The 19,917-nt window shown below is 49.0% G+C and overlaps 1 protein-coding gene across 1 annotated transcript in view; it reads right to left on the reverse strand.

The window, feature by feature from the left end:
• Nucleotides 1-19,917, reverse strand: part of FRAS1 (Fraser extracellular matrix complex subunit 1) — a gene marked incomplete at its 5' end in the record, with an annotated part of 95,622 nt that overhangs the window by 11,223 nt on the left and 64,482 nt on the right. Inside the window, 26 exons of the mRNA XM_010086335.1 lie at nucleotides 114-270; nucleotides 749-954; nucleotides 1,583-1,730; nucleotides 2,095-2,255; nucleotides 2,558-2,902; nucleotides 3,635-3,881; nucleotides 4,768-4,930; nucleotides 5,066-5,225; nucleotides 5,370-5,520; nucleotides 6,591-6,704; nucleotides 6,884-7,111; nucleotides 8,023-8,163; nucleotides 8,662-8,786; nucleotides 10,791-10,970; nucleotides 11,340-11,459; nucleotides 11,778-11,966; nucleotides 12,071-12,334; nucleotides 12,818-12,971; nucleotides 13,290-13,480; nucleotides 13,971-14,106; nucleotides 14,860-15,022; nucleotides 15,469-15,617; nucleotides 17,075-17,322; nucleotides 18,127-18,252; nucleotides 18,941-19,072; nucleotides 19,752-19,784. Coding sequence (XP_010084637.1) covers nucleotides 114-270; nucleotides 749-954; nucleotides 1,583-1,730; nucleotides 2,095-2,255; nucleotides 2,558-2,902; nucleotides 3,635-3,881; nucleotides 4,768-4,930; nucleotides 5,066-5,225; nucleotides 5,370-5,520; nucleotides 6,591-6,704; nucleotides 6,884-7,111; nucleotides 8,023-8,163; nucleotides 8,662-8,786; nucleotides 10,791-10,970; nucleotides 11,340-11,459; nucleotides 11,778-11,966; nucleotides 12,071-12,334; nucleotides 12,818-12,971; nucleotides 13,290-13,480; nucleotides 13,971-14,106; nucleotides 14,860-15,022; nucleotides 15,469-15,617; nucleotides 17,075-17,322; nucleotides 18,127-18,252; nucleotides 18,941-19,072; nucleotides 19,752-19,784 — 4,431 coding nt within the window. The remainder of the gene's footprint in view (nucleotides 1-113; nucleotides 271-748; nucleotides 955-1,582; nucleotides 1,731-2,094; nucleotides 2,256-2,557; nucleotides 2,903-3,634; nucleotides 3,882-4,767; nucleotides 4,931-5,065; nucleotides 5,226-5,369; nucleotides 5,521-6,590; nucleotides 6,705-6,883; nucleotides 7,112-8,022; nucleotides 8,164-8,661; nucleotides 8,787-10,790; nucleotides 10,971-11,339; nucleotides 11,460-11,777; nucleotides 11,967-12,070; nucleotides 12,335-12,817; nucleotides 12,972-13,289; nucleotides 13,481-13,970; nucleotides 14,107-14,859; nucleotides 15,023-15,468; nucleotides 15,618-17,074; nucleotides 17,323-18,126; nucleotides 18,253-18,940; nucleotides 19,073-19,751; nucleotides 19,785-19,917) is intronic.

Genomic DNA, 19,917 nt, shown 5'->3' on the forward strand with positions numbered 1-19,917 from the left:
CCCAGCTCAGCTCGTTTCAGACTGTATCTACATGTCTTCAGAGCAAGGGGCTGCTCAAAGCAGGCATCAAAACTGCAGCAGTAAGGGTTGGATGTGAATTAGGGATCACGTACCATCTTCGTCATTGGTGACAGTTACGGTCGCCACGTCCATCTTCCCAATCCTAGCTCCGCTCCAATGGTTTCCAAGCGGGCTCCCAAGGTGGACCTGGAACTGCTCTTCTGGTTCAAAGGCAGAGTCGTCGCTGATATACACACTGCAGTTTTTCACCTGGAGCCAAGAAAGCAGGAGAAAACAGCAAACATTCATCAATCCACTGAAGAGATTTAAAGGCCACGCTGTACTTCACTGCCTAGGGTTTGACGTCCAAGTACCATCGCTCCTGGAAGAAACCCTTTCATTTTTAAGGCTGCTGCTTCAGTGTGGACAAACCGCACAGTTCCACGATGAGCCACGAAGCGAAGACCTGTACTTCCACAAACCAACAGCTCTCTGCTGCAACAATCCCGAGTCCTACTGACATGGAGGATTTGCATTTCATGTTTTAACCAGTTTTATCACAAAACAAAGCCCCCCTTCAGAGTTCTGTCATATTTGCAGGACCAGAAGAGTTTGTGGCCTTAAGCACCTATGAAACAAGTTTGGACAGCCTCTGTCAGCTCCCTCTGACAATGCAGAGTCGAGAAGGAGATCTGAACCTCTTCCATCAATGGTTCTTCATTCTCCCTACAAGCCAGGTTCAGCTCACCTTCTCCCCTTTTAAGAAAGTGATGCGGGACTCCTCAGCATTTCTCCTCTCTGCGAAGTCCTCCATGACCTCTGCGGTCTGGCTCCGTGTGTAGCACCTGACAGAGGACTCGTAGCTCAGGTCCCCGCTGCGGAAGATGGGGATGTGCAGAGTACCTTCCTTCTCCTTCACCGTGTACGTGTCCTTGGTGAACTGCATGCTAGGCACTGCAGGGGGCAATAGAAAGAGTCAAGCAGCGCTGAAGCTCCACAGAGAGAGAGACAGGAGCTAATTGAGGCACGTATACCCTGGGAGAACTGCTGTGGAGCCTGACCACCAGAGAATGAAAGGCCAGCGTCATTCTCTGTGCTCTACCCAAGAAACAGCTTTTGCACCAAAGAGGGCAGAGCTCAACAAAAGATACAAAGGTAGAAATTATTATAGACTACTCCAAAGTTAGATTATACAGCGTGTGCTCTCCTTAGGCAAGCAAACACGAGAGAGATTAGAATGCAAAGAAAAGTAAACGTGCCATGAAACGTTCTCACATAGTCATGGGGACCTCGGCCCGCAGAGAGCACAGAACGAGGACTGAGCTCTGAGCAGAGGAGGCAAAGCACGGCTGCAAGTGAGGGAGCACTACGGGAAAATCCATTCTGCACTTTCGAAGACTCCAAGCTCTTGTGGACAGTGAAGTATGGAAAGAAACAGGGCAGCCAAACAGAATGCAAGGATCCCAGGAAAAAAGGCTAAATCTGGCCTAAGGACAACCTTGCTTGGACTAGCCTCCTGCCGCCTGGAAGTGTTAAGGAAGAGGCTAGGATGGACCGGACAGAGCTGCCGTGGATAACTTACCATCTTGGAAGATGTCATTGATGGCCACGATCGCTTGGAAGGGCTTTGTCAGCTCAGCTCCATGGGGTGAGCTGAGATAAACGACAAATGTCTCCAGCCCTTCTATCACTGGGTACTGCGCATCATCCAGGATGGTCAGAGTGCAGAACTGGAAGGAAAGCAGAAGTCCTGCTTTTAGAGATGCAAAGCTGTCATCCTTCCCGGCACATCTGGGTTTCTAATGTGAAGTCATTATGTCAGGCCTTTTCCGAACTCATTAATAATGGAAACAATCTGCTGGATAAATCCGGCATATTATTTCAGAGACGAGGCAGACACCTTTATTCTGGTGGCCTGACCAAATCTCCTCTGGCTGGAGTGCTGATCAGATGTGAATCTGTGCCTAGCAGATTCATTAACAATTCTCAAGTGGCCCTGAGAAGATTTTTAAAGCAGGCAAATGCAGACTGCACACCAAGAGCGAAGTGTCACCACACAGAGCAGACTCATTGGGAGTCAAAGTGGCTCCTCACCTCTTCTGTCTTGCCTGGCCTGAACTCTATTTTTTTGGAGCTGGGGACATAATCGATTCCCGGGCTGGCAGATGGAGGGTCTGACGTCCGAGTGGCACACCACACCGAGATGGGGGTTGAGAGATCAGGTCCCTGCCGGAGGACTGGAATTTCAATGTTTCCTGCATCACCCATTGCACAGGAGAGAGAACCAAGATGAGAAAGCAGCCACACACCACACCCACTCCTCTGCCTTTAGGGTGCCCTTCTCCCTTCACCGCTCCTGCATCAGTGAGGATGCTGCAGAGAACAACCTCTAACCTTCCCCTGAGGGGCAGAGGGAAGAACAGAAACCCTCCACAGATCTTTTACAATTCTGCCCTAAATCGCTCCTTCTGCCACCTCTTCCTGGTGAAAGCACGTTTTGACGGTAAGCACCCCACGCAGCACGCAGCAGCCCCGGGGAGCCCCTGCTGCCCCTCACCTGCAGCCTCGCTGACAGTGAAAGTCGCATTGCCCAGGAAAACTGTAGAGGCATCGTTGGGACCATCGATGAAGACGCTGGCTGAGGCGCGGCTGCCAATGCGTGCGTTATCTGAGGCATCAGCCAACACGATCTCAAACTCCTCTTCATCTTCATATTCGCTGTCATCGATCAGCGTGATGTCACATGTCATTCTGGTGACACCCGGTCCAAAAACAATGCGGCTGTCATCCGCCATCCTCCGGGACTTGAAATCGGAGCCGGATTCCAGCACTGAAAGGCTGCTTCCCTTGGCTGATTTGGGGACAGTGTAGCAGATGGCGGACACGGTGCTGCTGGTATCCCCTAAGGTGCAACGGAGAAAAAACATAACTCTATGGAAATACTTTTATTGTATTTGGTGGGGACACCATTCATGTAAATAATAAAGCAGCATTGAGAAAAAACAGTGAAAAGTGAAAAAAACCCCACTATTCCTGCTCCTAAACTTGCCTAAAAGGGTGGCACTTGCCTATTAAAGAATATACAGTACAGCGACAGGGTCTGCATAAAACACCGTATCTAGATCACAGAGAAGCAGCAAATAAATACAAATGTCTGCTCCTGCTCGTGCTGGGAGGAGAAACGGATCCAAAAGTAGGGAGCTTTAACTTGGTTGGTGAATCTTACCACACAGCTGGAGAAGAAAAAAAAATAAAGCAAGTCATCTGCCCTGCACTGTTTTGTGTCATTCCAGTTGTGCCACAAAGCTACTCCCCCAAAAAATCAAAGAATCACGCCAAAATCATCTGGAATTTCAAGCCAACCCCAGGGAACATCACTTGTTTTGGAGGTCACTGTTACTTGCCCACCAACAGGAACAGTTGTCTGTCTGAGCCTGGCAAAGGTACAGACTGCAAAAACTCCTCAGCAGCTCTGCAGTAATCCTGCTCATGCGACAGAAGACTGCAGGACACACTCATCAAACCACCTCTATTTCCTCTAATGCACAGAATCAAAACCCAAGCTCCTGGAGCTGCTTTCCATCTTCTGTGACGCACGGGAGCACAGAAAGTCCCTCTGCCTGGCTCGACCCACCTTTCCTTTCAACAGGAGCCGAGAGAACACCAGCGCTCTCGCTGACGTGGTACGCCTTCCTGTCGAACTGCAGGGTGGGCTCATCCTCTGGGTCCGCGATGGTGACGGTGGCCCGGGTGATGTTCCCCAGCAGAGCGTACGCCGGCATGCTGAGCTCCACCACAAAGCTCTCTGTGCTCTCAAAGACGTTGTCATCATTAATGATGACGGTGCAGGCCTTGGTGTCCTCCCGCTCCTCAAACTGCACCTGGAAGGCAGCAAGAAGGCTGTTCTCTCTGGTCTGGGGTCGGAAACTTTATCAGTTCTACTGGGACTCTTTAACATCGGACTGGACTTTGCTCACGCTCACAGCATCACAAAACCTACTTAAATTGAAAGAAGTACTGCTGAAATATGCTCCAAATCATGACGATACTTGTATTACATTAGCAATGGCTACAAAATCCAGGGCTCTAGATAGCACAGGGCAAGGAAGAAAGAGGAAAGATCACCAGGAAAAGTGGGTTTTCTGAAAAAGTGCCAAAAGAGCCGTTGGAGAAAAAGACCTCGGCATGAAATCCCAGCGCTGTGTTGAGGATGACCGACACCATCCTTAGGTGCACAGAGAAGGAAACAAAAACGGGAAGGATGGAGGTCCCACACACAGCACTGGGGAGGCAGTGGACTTCTTCACGAAATCCCAGTGTCTCTACTAAAAGGTCTCTGAAGGAAGACGTGACTGGGGACAGAGAAAAGTCCTACCAACTATTTGTGCAACTATGCTGTAGTGAAAGTTTTCAGGTGCTTCAGGTCCTGAAGATAAAGACACAAAGAGAGTAAGTTGCTGCCTAAGCAGAACACACACTGTACTGCAGAACATTTGCATCTGGAGGACCAGGAAAAAACAAGGATCATGGACAAGGAAGCTCATGTCCACCAAACACAACCAAAACTAAAGACTTTTTAACAGTTAGCATGTCTAACTGTAGGAGCCATCTAACAAAAGAAGTGCTCTTCCTGTTGTAGACTTAAAATTCCCATTTCAGGTGTTTTTCTGGAAGATGTATTTTAGATACACACTAGTGACACACTGTCACTGCAGGCTTGAAGACCTGTAGGGTCAGACCTTCCCTCTCCTTGTGTCCCCAACCTACCTGTCCTGCATACTCCACGTAGTCCTGCTCTCCCGGCAGCGAACCGGAGCTGGAGGTGGCCGTTCCCTGCTCTGTGCGGCACAAGACAATCGCGTACTGGTTGAGGTTACCGACCCGCCTCACGGTGACGCTCACAGAGCCAGCGCTCTCTCTGACGTTGTAGCTGGAAACGCATCAAGCAGAGACAAATAACAGGCTGGGGAGCAAAGCCCACGTGTTTCTGCCAGTACTGAGCACCACAGACCCAGACTGACTGTTGCCTCCACGGAAAATCCAAGGGAAACTGCATGGCATTTACCTGGTGGACGTAAAGCTGAGGAGGGACCACTGGACATGGAAAATGTTGCCACCGACCACGTTGGGTTTGCTGTCCTTCACCAGGAACTGAAAGCTGTCCATGGTCTCCTGAACCTTCTCCTCACGCATCACATACCGAATGAGGCCCTGGTTCACATCCTCTGTCCGGGGGAGACATCCAATCAGCCAACCCAGACATTCAACAGCGATTTTAGTGACGAGCAGTCCGGAGACATGCACCCGCACAGCCGCAGGGATCGGGTTCTCCCCCGATCAAGCACCAATATACAGGCCAGGTTCCCTACCCTGCGTAAAGGTGGTCACAGATGTCCCTGGTTTCAGCTTGTTCTCCACATAACCGTTTCTGGGACCAGTTGTTATCTCATAGATCAGCTGTTTGTCATCCGTGTCAGGATCTGTCGTCAGTAATTCCTTCTTAGTGATTAGACTGGTTGCCTGCATTAAAGCCAAACCAAGGGAGTAAAACTCTGGAGATCCAGCAGTGCAAGTCTGACGGATGCAGAAAGCCCAACCATCCCTCTCTCAAACAGTGCTCTGTGAGGGAAAAGCTCGGGGGTGTAAGAGCACAGAGCAGCCTCGAGCAGAAAGGTGCCCCACAAGATGCCCGATAGCACAGGAAGGGTTCAAATTCTGCCTCAGATCTGGTTGGTTTAATGAAAAAACATTGTGGCTCAAAGAAAAGCTAATTCAGAAGCAGCTCTATCTAGCTGGGGCAAAAAGCCATGGCTAACTTTCTGGCTCCCCCTGGAAACCACTGCTCCGTGAGCTGTGTAGATGCTCAGATGAGGCCTGGCTCTGCAAAAAACATTTGTGAACAGCCTCAAGTTGAAGGTTTCACCCAGGACAGTTCATGCTGCTTTACAGAGCCTGCACTAGTCCTCCTTCCTATGACCTTGCACAGATGGGCTTCAGTTCCACCACACTTTGCTTTCTCTTTGAAAAGAAAACACCTATAACAGCAGGAGAAAGAGACAGAACTGAACTGCCTGAGGCTGCAGGAGTGCTGCTTCTCAACTCAGGAATTTGAGCTGAGACAGCCACTTCTTAATACAATTTCTTACTACCCTTTTTCCTGGGAAGAAAAAGTTAAGACTTTAAAGAAAAGACACAGTTAGCTGTGTCCTCAAAAATAAGCATGAGAGAGAGTTTCCTGGGTTTTGTTTGGACTTCATCAAAACAAAACCATGTCACAGCAAGAAATCCCTACACTGCATTCCTTTGAAAGCCGTGTATCTCTACCACGGCTGTTGCAGCACATAATCAAGACTTCTCCACCATCAGCAAAGCTGAAAAATACTGCCCTGGGGATGTCTCTGCCCAGGAAGGGGGGAAGGGGCTGTACTGCACTCAACACCTCATGCAAGAGCCTGAAGGGCCAGGCTTGGAGGTCCTGCTGGTGTAAGGGAAGGAGATCTGTTCTCCATCACAAAAAGAATCAGGATGTTCAGGCCCTTCTCCTGGAACAGCCTAAGAAATAATCTAAGCCAAACCCAGCAGGCAGTTACCTTGCCATCAACGTACTCCAGCCACTGCAAACCCAGGTTGGTGACGACCCTGGGTGTCCCGTCATCCACGGGGAGAACGTCCACTTGGAAGTGCTGTGGTGCCGCTGTCACAACCTGACAAAAGTTCAGAGAGACAGCTGTTACGTTGCGAGTCAGAGCCTCGGCCACCCTATTACCAGCTTGGCTCCCCTCAGCTCTGTTGGGATCAAGGTCCTGGGGCGAGGTTGCACACACAAAGGCTGGTACACCAGGGAATAAGCGTACAGCCCCCACATCCCTTCCGCTCCCCTTACCTCTTTCCCCCCATCATCCATAATGAAGAAGGGATTGGTTCCGTCAGTCACAGTGAACGTGAAGCGATCCTTCAGCGAGTTGCTCCCATCGTGACTGTAGCTGATGCGGTTCTGGTAGATGTCGTCCATCGTGAAGCTGGTGGCTTGGTGGTAGTGCTGCCCGTTGCTGGTGCGTTCGATCAGGCCATGGCGGGGGGGCTGCACGACTGTGAACGTGATTGACTCAGCCTGCACCAAGGAGACAGAGCGGCAAAGCTGAGGATGTGACCCCGGGACTCCTTCCAGCTCAAGATGGAGAGGGACTCAACGCCCAGACAGCTTTCCCAGCACAGTGTTTCCAAGCAGGGACTGAAACACAGCACTGCACGCTGAACTGATTTACTGTCAGCCCTGTCCCATCTTGATCCCTCTTCCCAAGGCGAGTATCTATGAAACAGCCCCAGTCAGGGAGCGTTACGCCAGACACATCACATCAAACTAGTGGTTTGGCTGGTCTGAGACGGCTCCCACCCTCGTGACAACCCCTCGAGCAGAAGAGCTGTCCCCTGTTCTGCAGCCATTCTAAGCAACATGTGCCCCTTGTCACTTCTGTCGGGGTGGAAGCAGAGCTAACCTCTGGGGCAGGATCTTTGGCTCAGCCAGGAGCTCTCCTGCTGCAGGGAAACTGCAGCGCAGTGAGGCAGAGTCAACACGAGACCGCTTAGCTTCTGTCCAGACCCAGAAGGAGGAAGAAACGTCATTTTAATCTCTGCTAGGCATAAACTCAGTGCGAGGGCTAGGCATAAGCTCAGTTCAAATCCACGATGTTCAGAGAGAAGGTGGGACAGGGCAAGAATTAGCTCTGATCACAACTTCTAAACGTTTTCCACACAGGTTTGTTGTTTATGCGTCAGAGACAGCCCAGATGAGGCCATTTCTCAAGCCAGGGCTTTGCTTTGCTCAAAGGCTCATTAATCTATTTATATACAAACTGTGCCTCCACAAGCTGTTTATTTGATGTTGTGATCAGACAGGGTACGATCACAGGGACAGAGGACACTCACTGCGATCTCTCTCTTTGAACACAAGCCCGTTTTTCTGCTAGGCCAGATGTGCAGCAGGACAGGGGAGGAAGGAGCCAAGGGGGGGTCCTGCCTTACCTCGGTGTCATCATCTCTTGCTTTAAGCTCAAACTCTGTGATGGTTTTTCTCACTCCTTCCTGAACTGTCATCCCAAGGCTTTGCACTATGGGTAAGGAGTCATCCACGGGGTTTATGGTGATGTCAAATGTCTGGCTCACCTGGAACAGGAGGAAAAGCCTCTCTTGCTGAATTCAGTCTACCAAGAGTGCAACTGCAGTGACGCAGTTAGTGCTTTAAGGAGACCACAGTGACTGGGTCACTTCATGTTGGCCTTGTTTAATGAATAAACAGGAGCTTCTAAGCTCAGTTCACGTGAACATGACCTCTTCTACCCCTCCCCACTAACTTCTTCTTCTTCTTCTGTGACATTTATGGACAACCACTTTTTCCTCCCTCCTCTTTGTTCCTCTCCCTCTATCTGCAGCTATAATTTCTTCCTTTCAGAAAGCAGAAAGATGTTTCCCGTATGTAAGATCTCTCACAGCAGGGGAAGTAAAGAGTACCCACCATTGCCAAATGACAAGCCCACGCGTGGCTGGTTTCACTTCTTTTGCTATGTGCAACTGCATCTTCAAGCTAGAGGAAAACCGTCTCCCATCACCCTACAGGACCAATAACCTGCTCCGACTCGGGTGTGAAAACATGCTGGGACCCACCTCATTCGTCCCATCAGACACAGAAAAGGTGAACGAGTCCATATGCTTTTCAATGTCACTGGTGTGGACATACTGGATGCTGCGAGAGTCCAGGTCTGCTTGGCTGAAAGAACTAATTCTTGTCCCTAGAAAAAGAACAAAAGGCGTAAATATGCGAAGAAAGAGTGGGGCAGGGAAAAATACAGGGAGCTGGGCATATCTAGCCATAAGCACTCAGTCTTGGCTTGTTCTGCTCCAATTCAGGCTGTACCACGAACCTCAGCTGAGCCAGGGGTTTAGCTGGCACAGAGCCTCCAAAAAACTCTGCTCAACAACTTCTAAATTAATGTAGTGGCACCCTTTCTGCAAAAAGAAGTACAGACTTCTTCCCAGACTTAAAATTACATGATAGCCTCTCACACTGCCAGGACACCCTGTTGGGGATGGGCTTCCACGGGCAGAGAGTGAGAGAGAAGCTGTGAAAAAATCAGCAGGTGTAACACTTTGATTTTCAGTGCCCTGCAGGGCTGATCTAACCATGGCATCGCTCAGTATGCACAAAAGGTTTCCTGGCATCACAGCAGTTTTCAAAAATGCCTCCTTCCCTTCCTGTACCCCGGCATTTAGAACAGACTGAGCCCCATTTTCAACACTGAGTTGTACTTACAACTTTCCAGGTCATTAGGTGCGACACAGAAAGGCACCCAACAAGCACCTGGAAGAGCACTGGAGCCTCTGACTCACACTACTGCGATGGACAGTCTTACTGCTCTTAACAACAAAAACCCTGACAAAAAGTTTTTCATTCGTTTATCACATTAAATGGCTACTGACAAGTGCTGGCCACGCTACAAAAGATACCGGGATCTGATACAAATAAATGAGCCCAAACTGGATGATTAGCCAAGATTTCCGCAGAGCTCATTAGCTTTAAAGGTCTGTGTTCTCTTTTGAACACTCCGGTACTCTCTCCCTAGGGTTAGGTCATCTAAAGCATGAGAACAACTCTGTCACAGTGTATGACCCTGTATCTTTCTTAGTCCATCACAGGCCTGAAAAAGCACAGAAATGAGAATCACCACATTTTAAATAACAAGAGGAATAAAACCCTTAATCCAGCTCCTTCAGGTCTCCAAAATACAAAATTCACTGTTTGCAATTTAGACAAAAAATATTTCAAGTTTTTAATTTTCTCTCAGCAGGGGGTTTGCTTGTTATAACTTCCACTCATTACTCCCTCCCTTTCAAGGTGTTTGCCAGAGGACTTCTTAGTGTGAGAAGATGAGGCAAACCACATACGAAAGCTGTGCTGTCCGGGGACGGTCTGCATCTTGAAAATATGCAGCAGATACTTCCACTTTCACTGCATGTTAGTGAGAAATCTAATTCTAAGAAGAAATATAATCTTAGCTGTGTATAATCTAAATCAGGAGAGCATATTGTATGACAGCACAGATTTAGACCGATTCATCAGAGAGGGGCAGGACACTCATTCTGTCAGTGGGTAAGGAAAGCAACTCTAAAATTCAGATCATACTTGCAGGTAATTATTTTCTGAGTTTCACAGGACTGACAACCTCCCCTCCCTGAACTACCAGAATTCATTACCCAGCACATCCATCACACCACAATGGAGCTTCTTTTTAAACTAACTCAGTGGTAGTTCCCTTCCCAGCTGGAAGAAAAGGCTGGTGTTTAGGGATCAAGGGACACACTGGCCAGCAGTTGCCTGTTCACCAGGGTGGGCTCTATCACCACGGACGCTAGGGGCTGGATTCTTTTGGGCGTTGTGCTATACGTGGTCACAGAAAAGGCTGAAGGTTTGTCTGTCATGCAGAGGCAGCAGCGGGTCCTGAAAGAGGAGATTAACACAGCAGCAAGCTGGACGGATCTGCCAAGTCCACCAGGCAAAGCTACCACGGGGATAAATTCACCCAAGGGCTGAATAAATCCTCACCTGTGATTACTGGGCTGCCTTGCCTCCATTCTCCAGCTCTCTGGGCTAATGACTATTTGATTTCTAATGGGAAACATAATTCTGCGCTGCTGCCTCCAAGCGCATTTTTCCTGCAGTGAATCTTTAGGTCTCACAAGCCCTCGGGTGCCTGGCAGCTAGGAGTACCCACCAAGCAGAATCCCGTCCTGCTCACCTGGGGAGGCCGCGTGCTCCAGGTGCCCCAGCTGTGGCTGCCTGGTGACCCTGTACTGGAGCTGGGTGGGCTCGCTGTCCTGGTCGGTGGCAGAGAGCTGGAGCGTTGTGATTGTCTTCGCCGAGTTCTCATCCAAGACCAGCCCTTTGTTTGCGATGATGGAGGGGGGAAATCTGTCCTCTGAAAGGGTTAAACACAAAACTGAGTTGGGACAACATACACACAAACACCTCCCAGGTACTCTAGCCCTCCACATTAATTGAGGGGGCAGTAATGTTATAGTGTCTTACAGACAATCTAGACAGTATGATGATATTGAAAGGAATTTTTCCACCTTTTTCAGCGAGTTTTTCAGAAGCCATAGAACTAATCCTTGCATGTGGCAACTCTGCCCATGCCCCAGACTCCAAAGGAATATAGCGAATAAAAACAGTGAATAAAAACTGAAACTCAAGAATTACATCTTAATTTGCTGTACATGTGGGATGGGAAGCTATGAAGGCCTGAGCGTTGTAGCAGAGGAAATGTAACTTCAGCACTATCTTTTACCTAATACACTAATATAAAAAAACTGGTCCGTCAATTTGCTGCCGTCTGCATCGATCACATCAAAGTTGAAGGCAAAATCTCCGCCAGGATCCCCCTTCTTGTGACTGTACACCACTCGCCCTGGAGAGAGGGACAGGAGAAAAGAGGTGGTTTATTACAGGCTGCATCATTTACTTCTTAGTTTGAACCACGCTGACACCATAAGCCAAGAGACAGAGCTCCTGGATTTGTGTTTCATTTCTTTTTCTCTTTATTCTTTTTCTCCTGGTGAGAGAGAATTTTTAACACTTGCTTAACGATGTGGGTTTCTCCTCTAGCATAACAACCTTATCTTACTTCTTTCCCTCTCCCTTCCCTGCTTCAAGCCATTCTCCCCTCCTCATAATGATTCAGCCCCATTATTACCTGCCGTAATTATCTAAAATCAAGCACTCTCACCTTTATTTATGTCAGCCTGGGTGAAACTTTTCACAGGTCCTTTGACAGAGATCTGGACTGGATTATCAGTTTTGGTTAACTGCAGATGGCCCACGCTGGGATCCCTCTTCATGACAAATCTGATCATTGAGTCATCTGAATAAACAGCTGCTGCTTTCAGGTGCTGATCGGTGAGGTGTGCTGCAGAGCCTGGACCAGAGAAAGTCCACAAACAGCCAGTCCAGCTCAGTGACTGGTTTAGACTGGACCATACAGCAACACCAAGCAATACCATTTCCCCCCTTTCCCCGTACCCGCGGGGAGCTGCAGGCCTCTGTTGACAGATAATGTGGGTAACTGCTTCTTCGGCAGCTCCGTGGAGAACTCCAGCCTCCCCGTCTGCTGGTAGAGACCATCCGTGATGGAGAAGCCAAACTCATCTGTTTGTGCTGCTGCACCGCTCTGAGTATAAACGATCAGCTCATCCAGAATGTCCTGGTAGGTGAAGGACGAGCCCATGGACAGCACACGGCCACCTTCCGGGGGCTCTGCAGCACTCTGCCTCCTGCGGAGATGGCCTGACAAACAACAGATACGTGAAAATTACGGGGAGAAGATGGTCTGCTGTGGACTCTTTGGGTGCCAGCTCTCAGTGGGCTGCACTAGAAATATCGGAAGAATTTTTCTGCTTATTGCCAGAACTGCTAAGAATCTGGCTACATAGATGAGATGTGAAAAGGGTGACAGTCCTCGCCAGCTGAGCAGAACACCAGCCCTCACTTCTCACCCTGCCTGGATTTACCACTGCTGGTTGCTTATCTCTTTGGAAATAAATCCTGCAACAGGAAATGGGGTAACACAAAAGGGTCTATTACAAAAGGAGAAATAGCAAGGGACAACTCTCAAAGAACAGGCCTGATCTGAAGCGCAACTGCTCTGGCTGCTGGTCCAAACACAGTCCAAATCTGCTTTGAACACACGTGCCAGGCTCCCCTCTCACATCGGGGCTGTTACACACACAGACACACAAAAAGCCACTCTCCCAGGTTGTCAGGACTTACCATGGTCGGGACTTTTGGTAACCACGATGACCAGCTCGCTGTTCTGGGTGTCCAGGTCGCGCAGGTTGAGGGAGGCGTTGGTAACGACCACACCGGAGCCCCTGTGCACTCTGACGGGCTCCAGCACCATCTTCGGGGGCTCGTCATTCTGCCGCTGCACAGGGCCCACAGGCACAGTCAGAAAAGGGCAACGGCCAAGGGGAAACGACTGAACGGAACACAGGCTCCCAAATGACACCAGCCTAGCCAGCATCACAGCTGCTTCTAAGAGGCAGGAGACACCTGAGAAATAAGCCCTGGGGAAGGGGCTGCAATGCACAGCTGTTCTCTGGCGTCAGAGGGGAAGCGTGGGCCTGGACTAGGGGACGGCCACTCTTTTATCCCCTTCCCATGTATTACAAAGGAGTGAGAAGGTTGTGCGTTACAAATCACGTGTCTGTGTGAAAGGAGAAGGTGGAGAGCGCAGGCGTACCTGAATGGTGATGTTAATGCTCTGCACCTCAGACTGGCTGAAGCCATCGCTCACGTAAAAGCTGAACACATCACTTGTTGGCTCGATGCTTTCATGGACGCTCTGGAAGTAGTAGATGCTGTTTTCTAGAACATCCTGAAGGGAAAAGGATGCCTCTGCGGTCGCAGCACTCTGGGGGCCAAAACTCTCACCTGCAAGCCAGAATAGCACTGGTGAAAGGATGTTCAATTCACGGACACTCAAAAGAAAAGCTGCAGGATTGGGAGAAGAATGGCACATCGTGAAGGGTGCAGAAGGATGTTCGTTCCAATGTCATGGCTTTCACACATCTTGTGGCCTTTCAGAAAGCAACATCTGCTGCGTTAGAAGAGCACTGGGGAAGCTGCAGTTTTCTGTGCAGTACAAGCAATCCCACGTCCCAGAATTACAGACTTTTCTTGAGAGATGAGACAATGGCTAATGTGCTACTGGGCCTCAACATAAGCCCTACATCAAGCTTCACCTTGCAAATCTAAGTCTCACATTCAAGAAAATCACCCCGTCATGGCCTGCTCAAGGAGAGAGGCTCACCATGACCTGCAGAGGAAGTGCAATGAGATAGATAAGGATGTGCTCCAGCGTGGCAATCCCTGCATTTCCCTTCCACAGTCAGGAGGAAGAAGAGCGAGCCAAGCAGCTTACCTGTCTTTGTATTTTCAAGGTAGCCATACATGGGCAGAGTGATAACCGTGACCCTCAGGTCTTCCTTGGCAGCAGTATCATAATCAGCAGCTACGTGGTGATGAGCCAGCAGCGGGACCCTGCCCCCCTCATCCACCTGGAAAGCAAAAGCGTAATGACCAAACTACCGCCAACGCAGCCAACACAGAAATTGGCATTGCACAAGCCTGCCTCTAGGAAGAGGCTTCCCCAGCCCCCGTGGTGTTCTTCCTTCTCTGAAGTCCTGTCCCATCCTCCCCCAAATCTGTTAAGCATGAAATCAGCTGGGAGGCGAGCTGGGATGGGAAGAACAAAGCCTGCCTAGCCCTCAGGAGGAGCCTGTGGGTGCTTTATCAGGGGAGAAGAGAACTGGCAGAGTCACGCTGACCTCTGGGAAAGCGGGACCTGCACTGCTTGCGGAGGGGAACCTTGTGAAGGCAAGGGAGAGGGAATGCAAAGCTGGAAAGGAGGGAGAGGACTTCAAAAGGCTGTGATGAATGCTGTGTGCCACTTCAAAGCACCAGATGTTTTCAGATTTGTCTTCTGCTTGTCTTTCACACACAAGCTGGTGAAATACAGGACAAAATAATGAACAGGGATAAGCCAGAGTTGTTCCACTGGTAACAACAGGACACCCTAGGGAGAACTCAGCTCCTGCTAGAGCAGATGTAAGGAGATGAGGTTCAGGGATGCAGCACTACTGTCAGCCTCCTCTGGCCTCCAACTCATTTGTTAACCCTTTCCACTCACAGGGTTGCATGGACAACAACATTTTTCTTCAGTGATTTTCCCTCAATCTGGGAAAACCATTCAATTCCTCACATCTAAGACGTTCTTGTCACTGTTCCTGGTATCCTGGGTAGCCACTTACAGTGATGTGGTCGGCAAAAGCAATGAGTGACGGCATTGTCTGGGCAGACGTGATAGTGATGGTGAACATCTGTCTGTCGAGCTGGTTGTTATCAGCATCAAAAACAGCAAAGTGGAAGATGTCCGTAACTGGCTGATTGCCGGTCTCAAACGTGGTGGAGTAGCTGTGAAAGGCAGAACACAACCTGGGTCAGAGTGTCTCACTGACAGCCAGGCAAAACCATCTCTTCCCTGCATTCAGAGGCGAATGCACACCTCTTGAAAGAGAGGTGGCATTTCAGTTCCCAACCCTCCTTCACGACCATTCCCTGAGTTCTTTTAACCACTGCTTCATGTGTTGCCTACCTGAAGTATCACTGTGACATTACAGACACACAAAAAATTCTCATCATTTGAAGCTACACCAACTACTGGCTTTTCAGACATGCATAAACACCTAATTCTGCACACAGGAAATGCTCTCATTTATAATCTCATAGGATACAACAGCCAAGAAAGGAAAAAAAAAATCTTTGATGCATTGTACTAACATAATATCGCCCAGAGTTCCCTGCAGAAGGCCCACTCAGCTTTAACTGGCACAGCTTGAAGGAGAACAGCTCTTTGATACCTGATCCTCTGGTTGTTGATGTCTTCCATGGTGAAATTATAAACCTTGGAAAGCTCTTCGTTGTGAGAGCCAGACATTCGTAAGAGGGTGCCATATGCAGGCAGAGATATTAACTGGATTCTTATCTCTGAGTCGGGAGAATTGTTGTCCTAAATATGAAGAAATAAAAAAAAGATCAAAAATCCCTACACTAAAAATGCAAGGAGGAATAAAATGTTTTATAGGGAAATAACCAAGCTAGCTGGGTCAGACCCACAGCTGATGAATATTAAATGGAGCTCTATTGATGAGAAGAGAGTCAACTGAGTTTGCACCCTCAGAATCTACCACAAAATGTATTTTCATTTCCTCTCAGCTCAGAGGTTTTCTTTGTGTCCTCGTACCACATTAACATAATCTCGCAGGCATAAGCCTGATATTTTGGTTTTTGAATTACTTTACACTCCCAGTGGACTGTACCACTTATGTAGTATGCTTTTCCTGACTCCAGATAAAGTGAGCCAGAATTTAGCTGATACCTGGAAGAGGGAGTAACTGTTGCCCACCAGTGCTTCAGACAGAGACACAAAGCTAAGTTTAGTTCACAGTAAAAAAAGGTTAACATGAAGCAATGCTGCAAAAGCCAGATTCACACTAAACTAAAAGTTGATTTGGTGTCTTTTAAACTAGATTTAGTATGACCATCTCTGTGACACCACAACTCAGATGCCATATTTCTTCTATAAGTTTTTGCTGGTTGCCTGAAAGATTAAGATGCAAAGCAGAAATCATAATTTCCTCAGAATACTGATGAGGAATGAAATGCTCTTTTCCCTAACTTTCTCTTACTCAGATTAAACCTGAACTGCTCCCTTGTCAGCCTTCCTCCTTAGAGGACAAGACAGACCCCAGGCTTGTATCCAGATTGATCCCCTGGAAAACCCATTCATCTGTCTTCTGATCCTGCCTCAGTTCCCTACTCGTCTCTTTGACAGCCGCTACATTAGGTCTCTCCAGACTGACACGCGCACTGCGATCTCTCCGACCTCCTCTCTACGGGGAGCACATCTGCACCCCTGAAATCCACCGCTACTACATTTGCTGCTAAATCAGTTTCAAGGCGTAAAACACCTTTCCCCTGAACTTCACCAGCAGGACAAACCTTGTACAACACGCAACCCCTGGCACCAACTCCAAGCTACCAAGGAGCGCAGCATCTTGGGTTGCTTAACCACCACCTGCCCCAAGCGTGTCCAGGAAAAGACCCAGGCAATGTTGGAAGGGGTGTGATGGGGCTGAAATTTTCAAGGGATTATCACTTAACAAATCCATGTGCTTTATTAGCAAGTCTGCCTGATACAAAAATCTGGGATTAACTCCGTTCTCATGTTAACATGGCAGCTCACCTCTGTTTCAGTCAAACAGGGACAGCCTTAAAGCCCTGTCGGATGAAAGAGGCTATTATTCCCCTTTTTGGCAGCAGTAGTTGGGGAACAGTCAAATCTGGATCCCTCTGCCAAGAATCCACACTGACGGCAGAGAGGTGTGTGCAGCAGAGCGCCTGTGTGGGGATTAGGAAAGGGAAGCTGGCAGCATTCATTGGGTTCAGAAATAGATGAAAGCTTACAATATAAGCGAGGTGCAGCCGAGAGAGGGTCACAGAGCTTTTACTAGCCACGGTGACTGCCAACAAGCAGCCCGGGGCCAGCCGTGGACCGTTGCTATCCAGCAGGGACACTTCCACCCTCAGCACTGTGGTCACTGTGGTGACACCATCGGTGACAGAGATTTCCATGCTGTCCTCTGCTGCCGACGAGCCATCATGCACATACTGCAGGGCATTTCGAGTGATGTCCTCGTAGGTGAAGGTGTCACCTTCCCAAAAAGAAAAGGCAGAAGTCAGAAAGGCTCTGTTCAGAGCACCAAGCCAATTCAAATGACCTAAGGCCCCAATTTAGCAAAAGGCTTAATCACGTACTAAAGTGGCATTTAATGCCAGCCTTACATGGGTGAGAGTTATGAAGACATTTATTAAGGAGCTAGAATATATGCAGGGCGGAGGAAAAGCTGTGACCTTCACGGTTTCATAGACCCAGCGACTCTTCACAATTCTCTGGGCGTGCACAGCACCTCCTTTCTTCCCAGCTGCTTTGTAAGCTCACACCTGCCACAGCTAGATAAGTCTTCCCTCACCAAATCTGCTTGCACTGCTCTCCTACAGATAATATTTGTTCATCTGATTACACGCTGGAAACCGCTGCCACCAAAATCAACAAACTCCACAGGAGCTTTTCTCTGCTGGAGCACCACAGGTGTACACAGGCTTCAGCGGAAATGTTCACTACATTATATCCCTAAATTACCTCAATATAAGTTACCACGTAAAACAAAACAGCCCTTTTGATTAGCAGCTGGCTACAGTTAGTGCAACACAGTGACTGTCAAGAAGCCCGCACACGAAATGCACCGACTCAGCCAGGAGCTAAACAACAAACAGGAAAAAAATCTTTCATGCCCTCTCCTGCAGTCACACGCTTCCAGGCAGAAAATTCACACACTTCTGGATGCAGGCACATCTCCCAGAGGCATCTGTCCCCTCCTGGCCAACTACACCAGTTATGTGGACATGGACACGCTGACCCTTCCTCCTGTGCTGAGGAAGACTTCTGCTCAACTCACCTGCTCTCATGCGCTCCTGCACGCCTGCGCTGTACTTGAGCACAATGCCATGATGGGGAGGTGTCACCAGCTCAAAGAAGAGACCCTCGGGAGCCGTATCCGTGTCGCTCACGGCTAACTGGATCCCTGTGCCAGGCAAAGAGAGCACAAGCTTCAGCATCCTCAAACACTACACTGGGAATATCCCTTAGGTTTTGTGACATGCTCTTGTGAATGGAGCCAAAAAAATGTAATTCAGTCAATACCTGGAAAGCCAAAAAATTCTGGAGCTGCTGTAGCCCAAGGGCTTGCTGCTTTCATGGAAATAATTAATTCCCTGACGATGCTCAGATAAGAGATTGTATCAGAGAACTTACTGCCAGTATGGCTCACAAATGACAACGACAGAGATGTGCACATGTTCACAGAGCAGGAGGGTATCTACAAAAACTCCAGAGGATCTCCTGACACAAGCAGAAAGTGGCTCACTTTAAACAGCCCACTGTGCCAGATCATATCACTAACCGATAGCTCATCAACTGCAGAGGAGCCTAAGAGGGAAAAAGTAGAGAAGCAGCAGGTCCCTGATCCTGCTCTCCCCTGCCCTAGCCAAGGAACAGACCCGCCGGAGGAAGGAGGAGGAGCGCTGCCATATCCCCAGACATTCCTCGGAGGCACAGTTTTCTCAGGGGTTGTTGCTCCACCTGCACAAGCACAGCTCCTTAGCTAAATGGACAGAGGTGAGTGAGACCAAAACTCTTCTGTGTGACCTGCCGACAACAGACACCATGGCTCAGGCTGAGCTCTGCCACCCCACCCTTTCCACTCCACTCACCGATGGTGGCTTTGCCCCCCTGGCTGACCTCCAGGAATGGAGCTGCGATCTGGAAGACTGGAGGCTGCTGCTCCGTAGAGACCAAATGAATGACAAACATCATCTCTGGGGTTGTGTGTTCTCCATCGGACACTGGGCACAGACAAAAATCACACCTGAGTGCAGGGATTTTTTCAAGCACTCACCTGGGAAAGTCACCTTCCCGTACAAATCACTGCCCCCCCCCACTGACTGCTCCCCCCCCTTGCCAATGTGCACCTTTGTCTGTGGACACACACACAGCTCACACCTGCCAAGAGGATTTATCTTTACAACTTTTACAAGTCTGTGTGTGGGCACGTGTACACACTATCTTCCATATATCTATCAGGTGCACTCATAAATCAGAACACGGACTTCTCCGGGCTAGCGGACGACTTTGCATACCTGTGCTAGAAAGCACACAGAAACAGAAAGATGTTTAAACAAGCGAGCAGCTTCTCAGTAGTAATTTAATTGTCGAGATGTTTCCATGCTTTCTAAATAAAAAGGCAGAGTAAAACTCGGATGTCCTTGTTCACACTGAGGGAAAAGAGGAACGCAAGCAGGCTTTTAGGATGGACTCCAGGCAGCTACTGGAAGAAGATGCCTCTACTGAGCTGCACCTTAGCTTCCCTAAACACTGATGAATTCATATTCCCCGCACATGTGCATTTCCAGAAACTCCTACTGAGCGCCCATAGGTGTGCTTGCAGCAGAGGAAACACCAAGGAGTAACAGGCAATGTGGATGAAAACTGCTTTGGTCAGGAAAGAGCAGACGCTTCACGTACCTGTGAATTGGAACTTCACTGACTCTGGGAGACCTGAGGGGACAGACACAGAGTAACTGTGGTCAGGACAGGAAAGCACATACTGCTGTGGATTTGGATAACTTCTGGAGAAAGCAAGTGCTGACATTCAACCAGAATGGAGTCCTTCCTCACCAAGGAAAGTACT

Source organism: Pterocles gutturalis, unplaced genomic scaffold (genome assembly GCF_000699245.1).
Source record: "Pterocles gutturalis isolate BGI_N339 unplaced genomic scaffold, ASM69924v1 scaffold286, whole genome shotgun sequence".
Classification (NCBI taxonomy): domain Eukaryota; kingdom Metazoa; phylum Chordata; class Aves; order Pterocliformes; family Pteroclidae; genus Pterocles; species Pterocles gutturalis.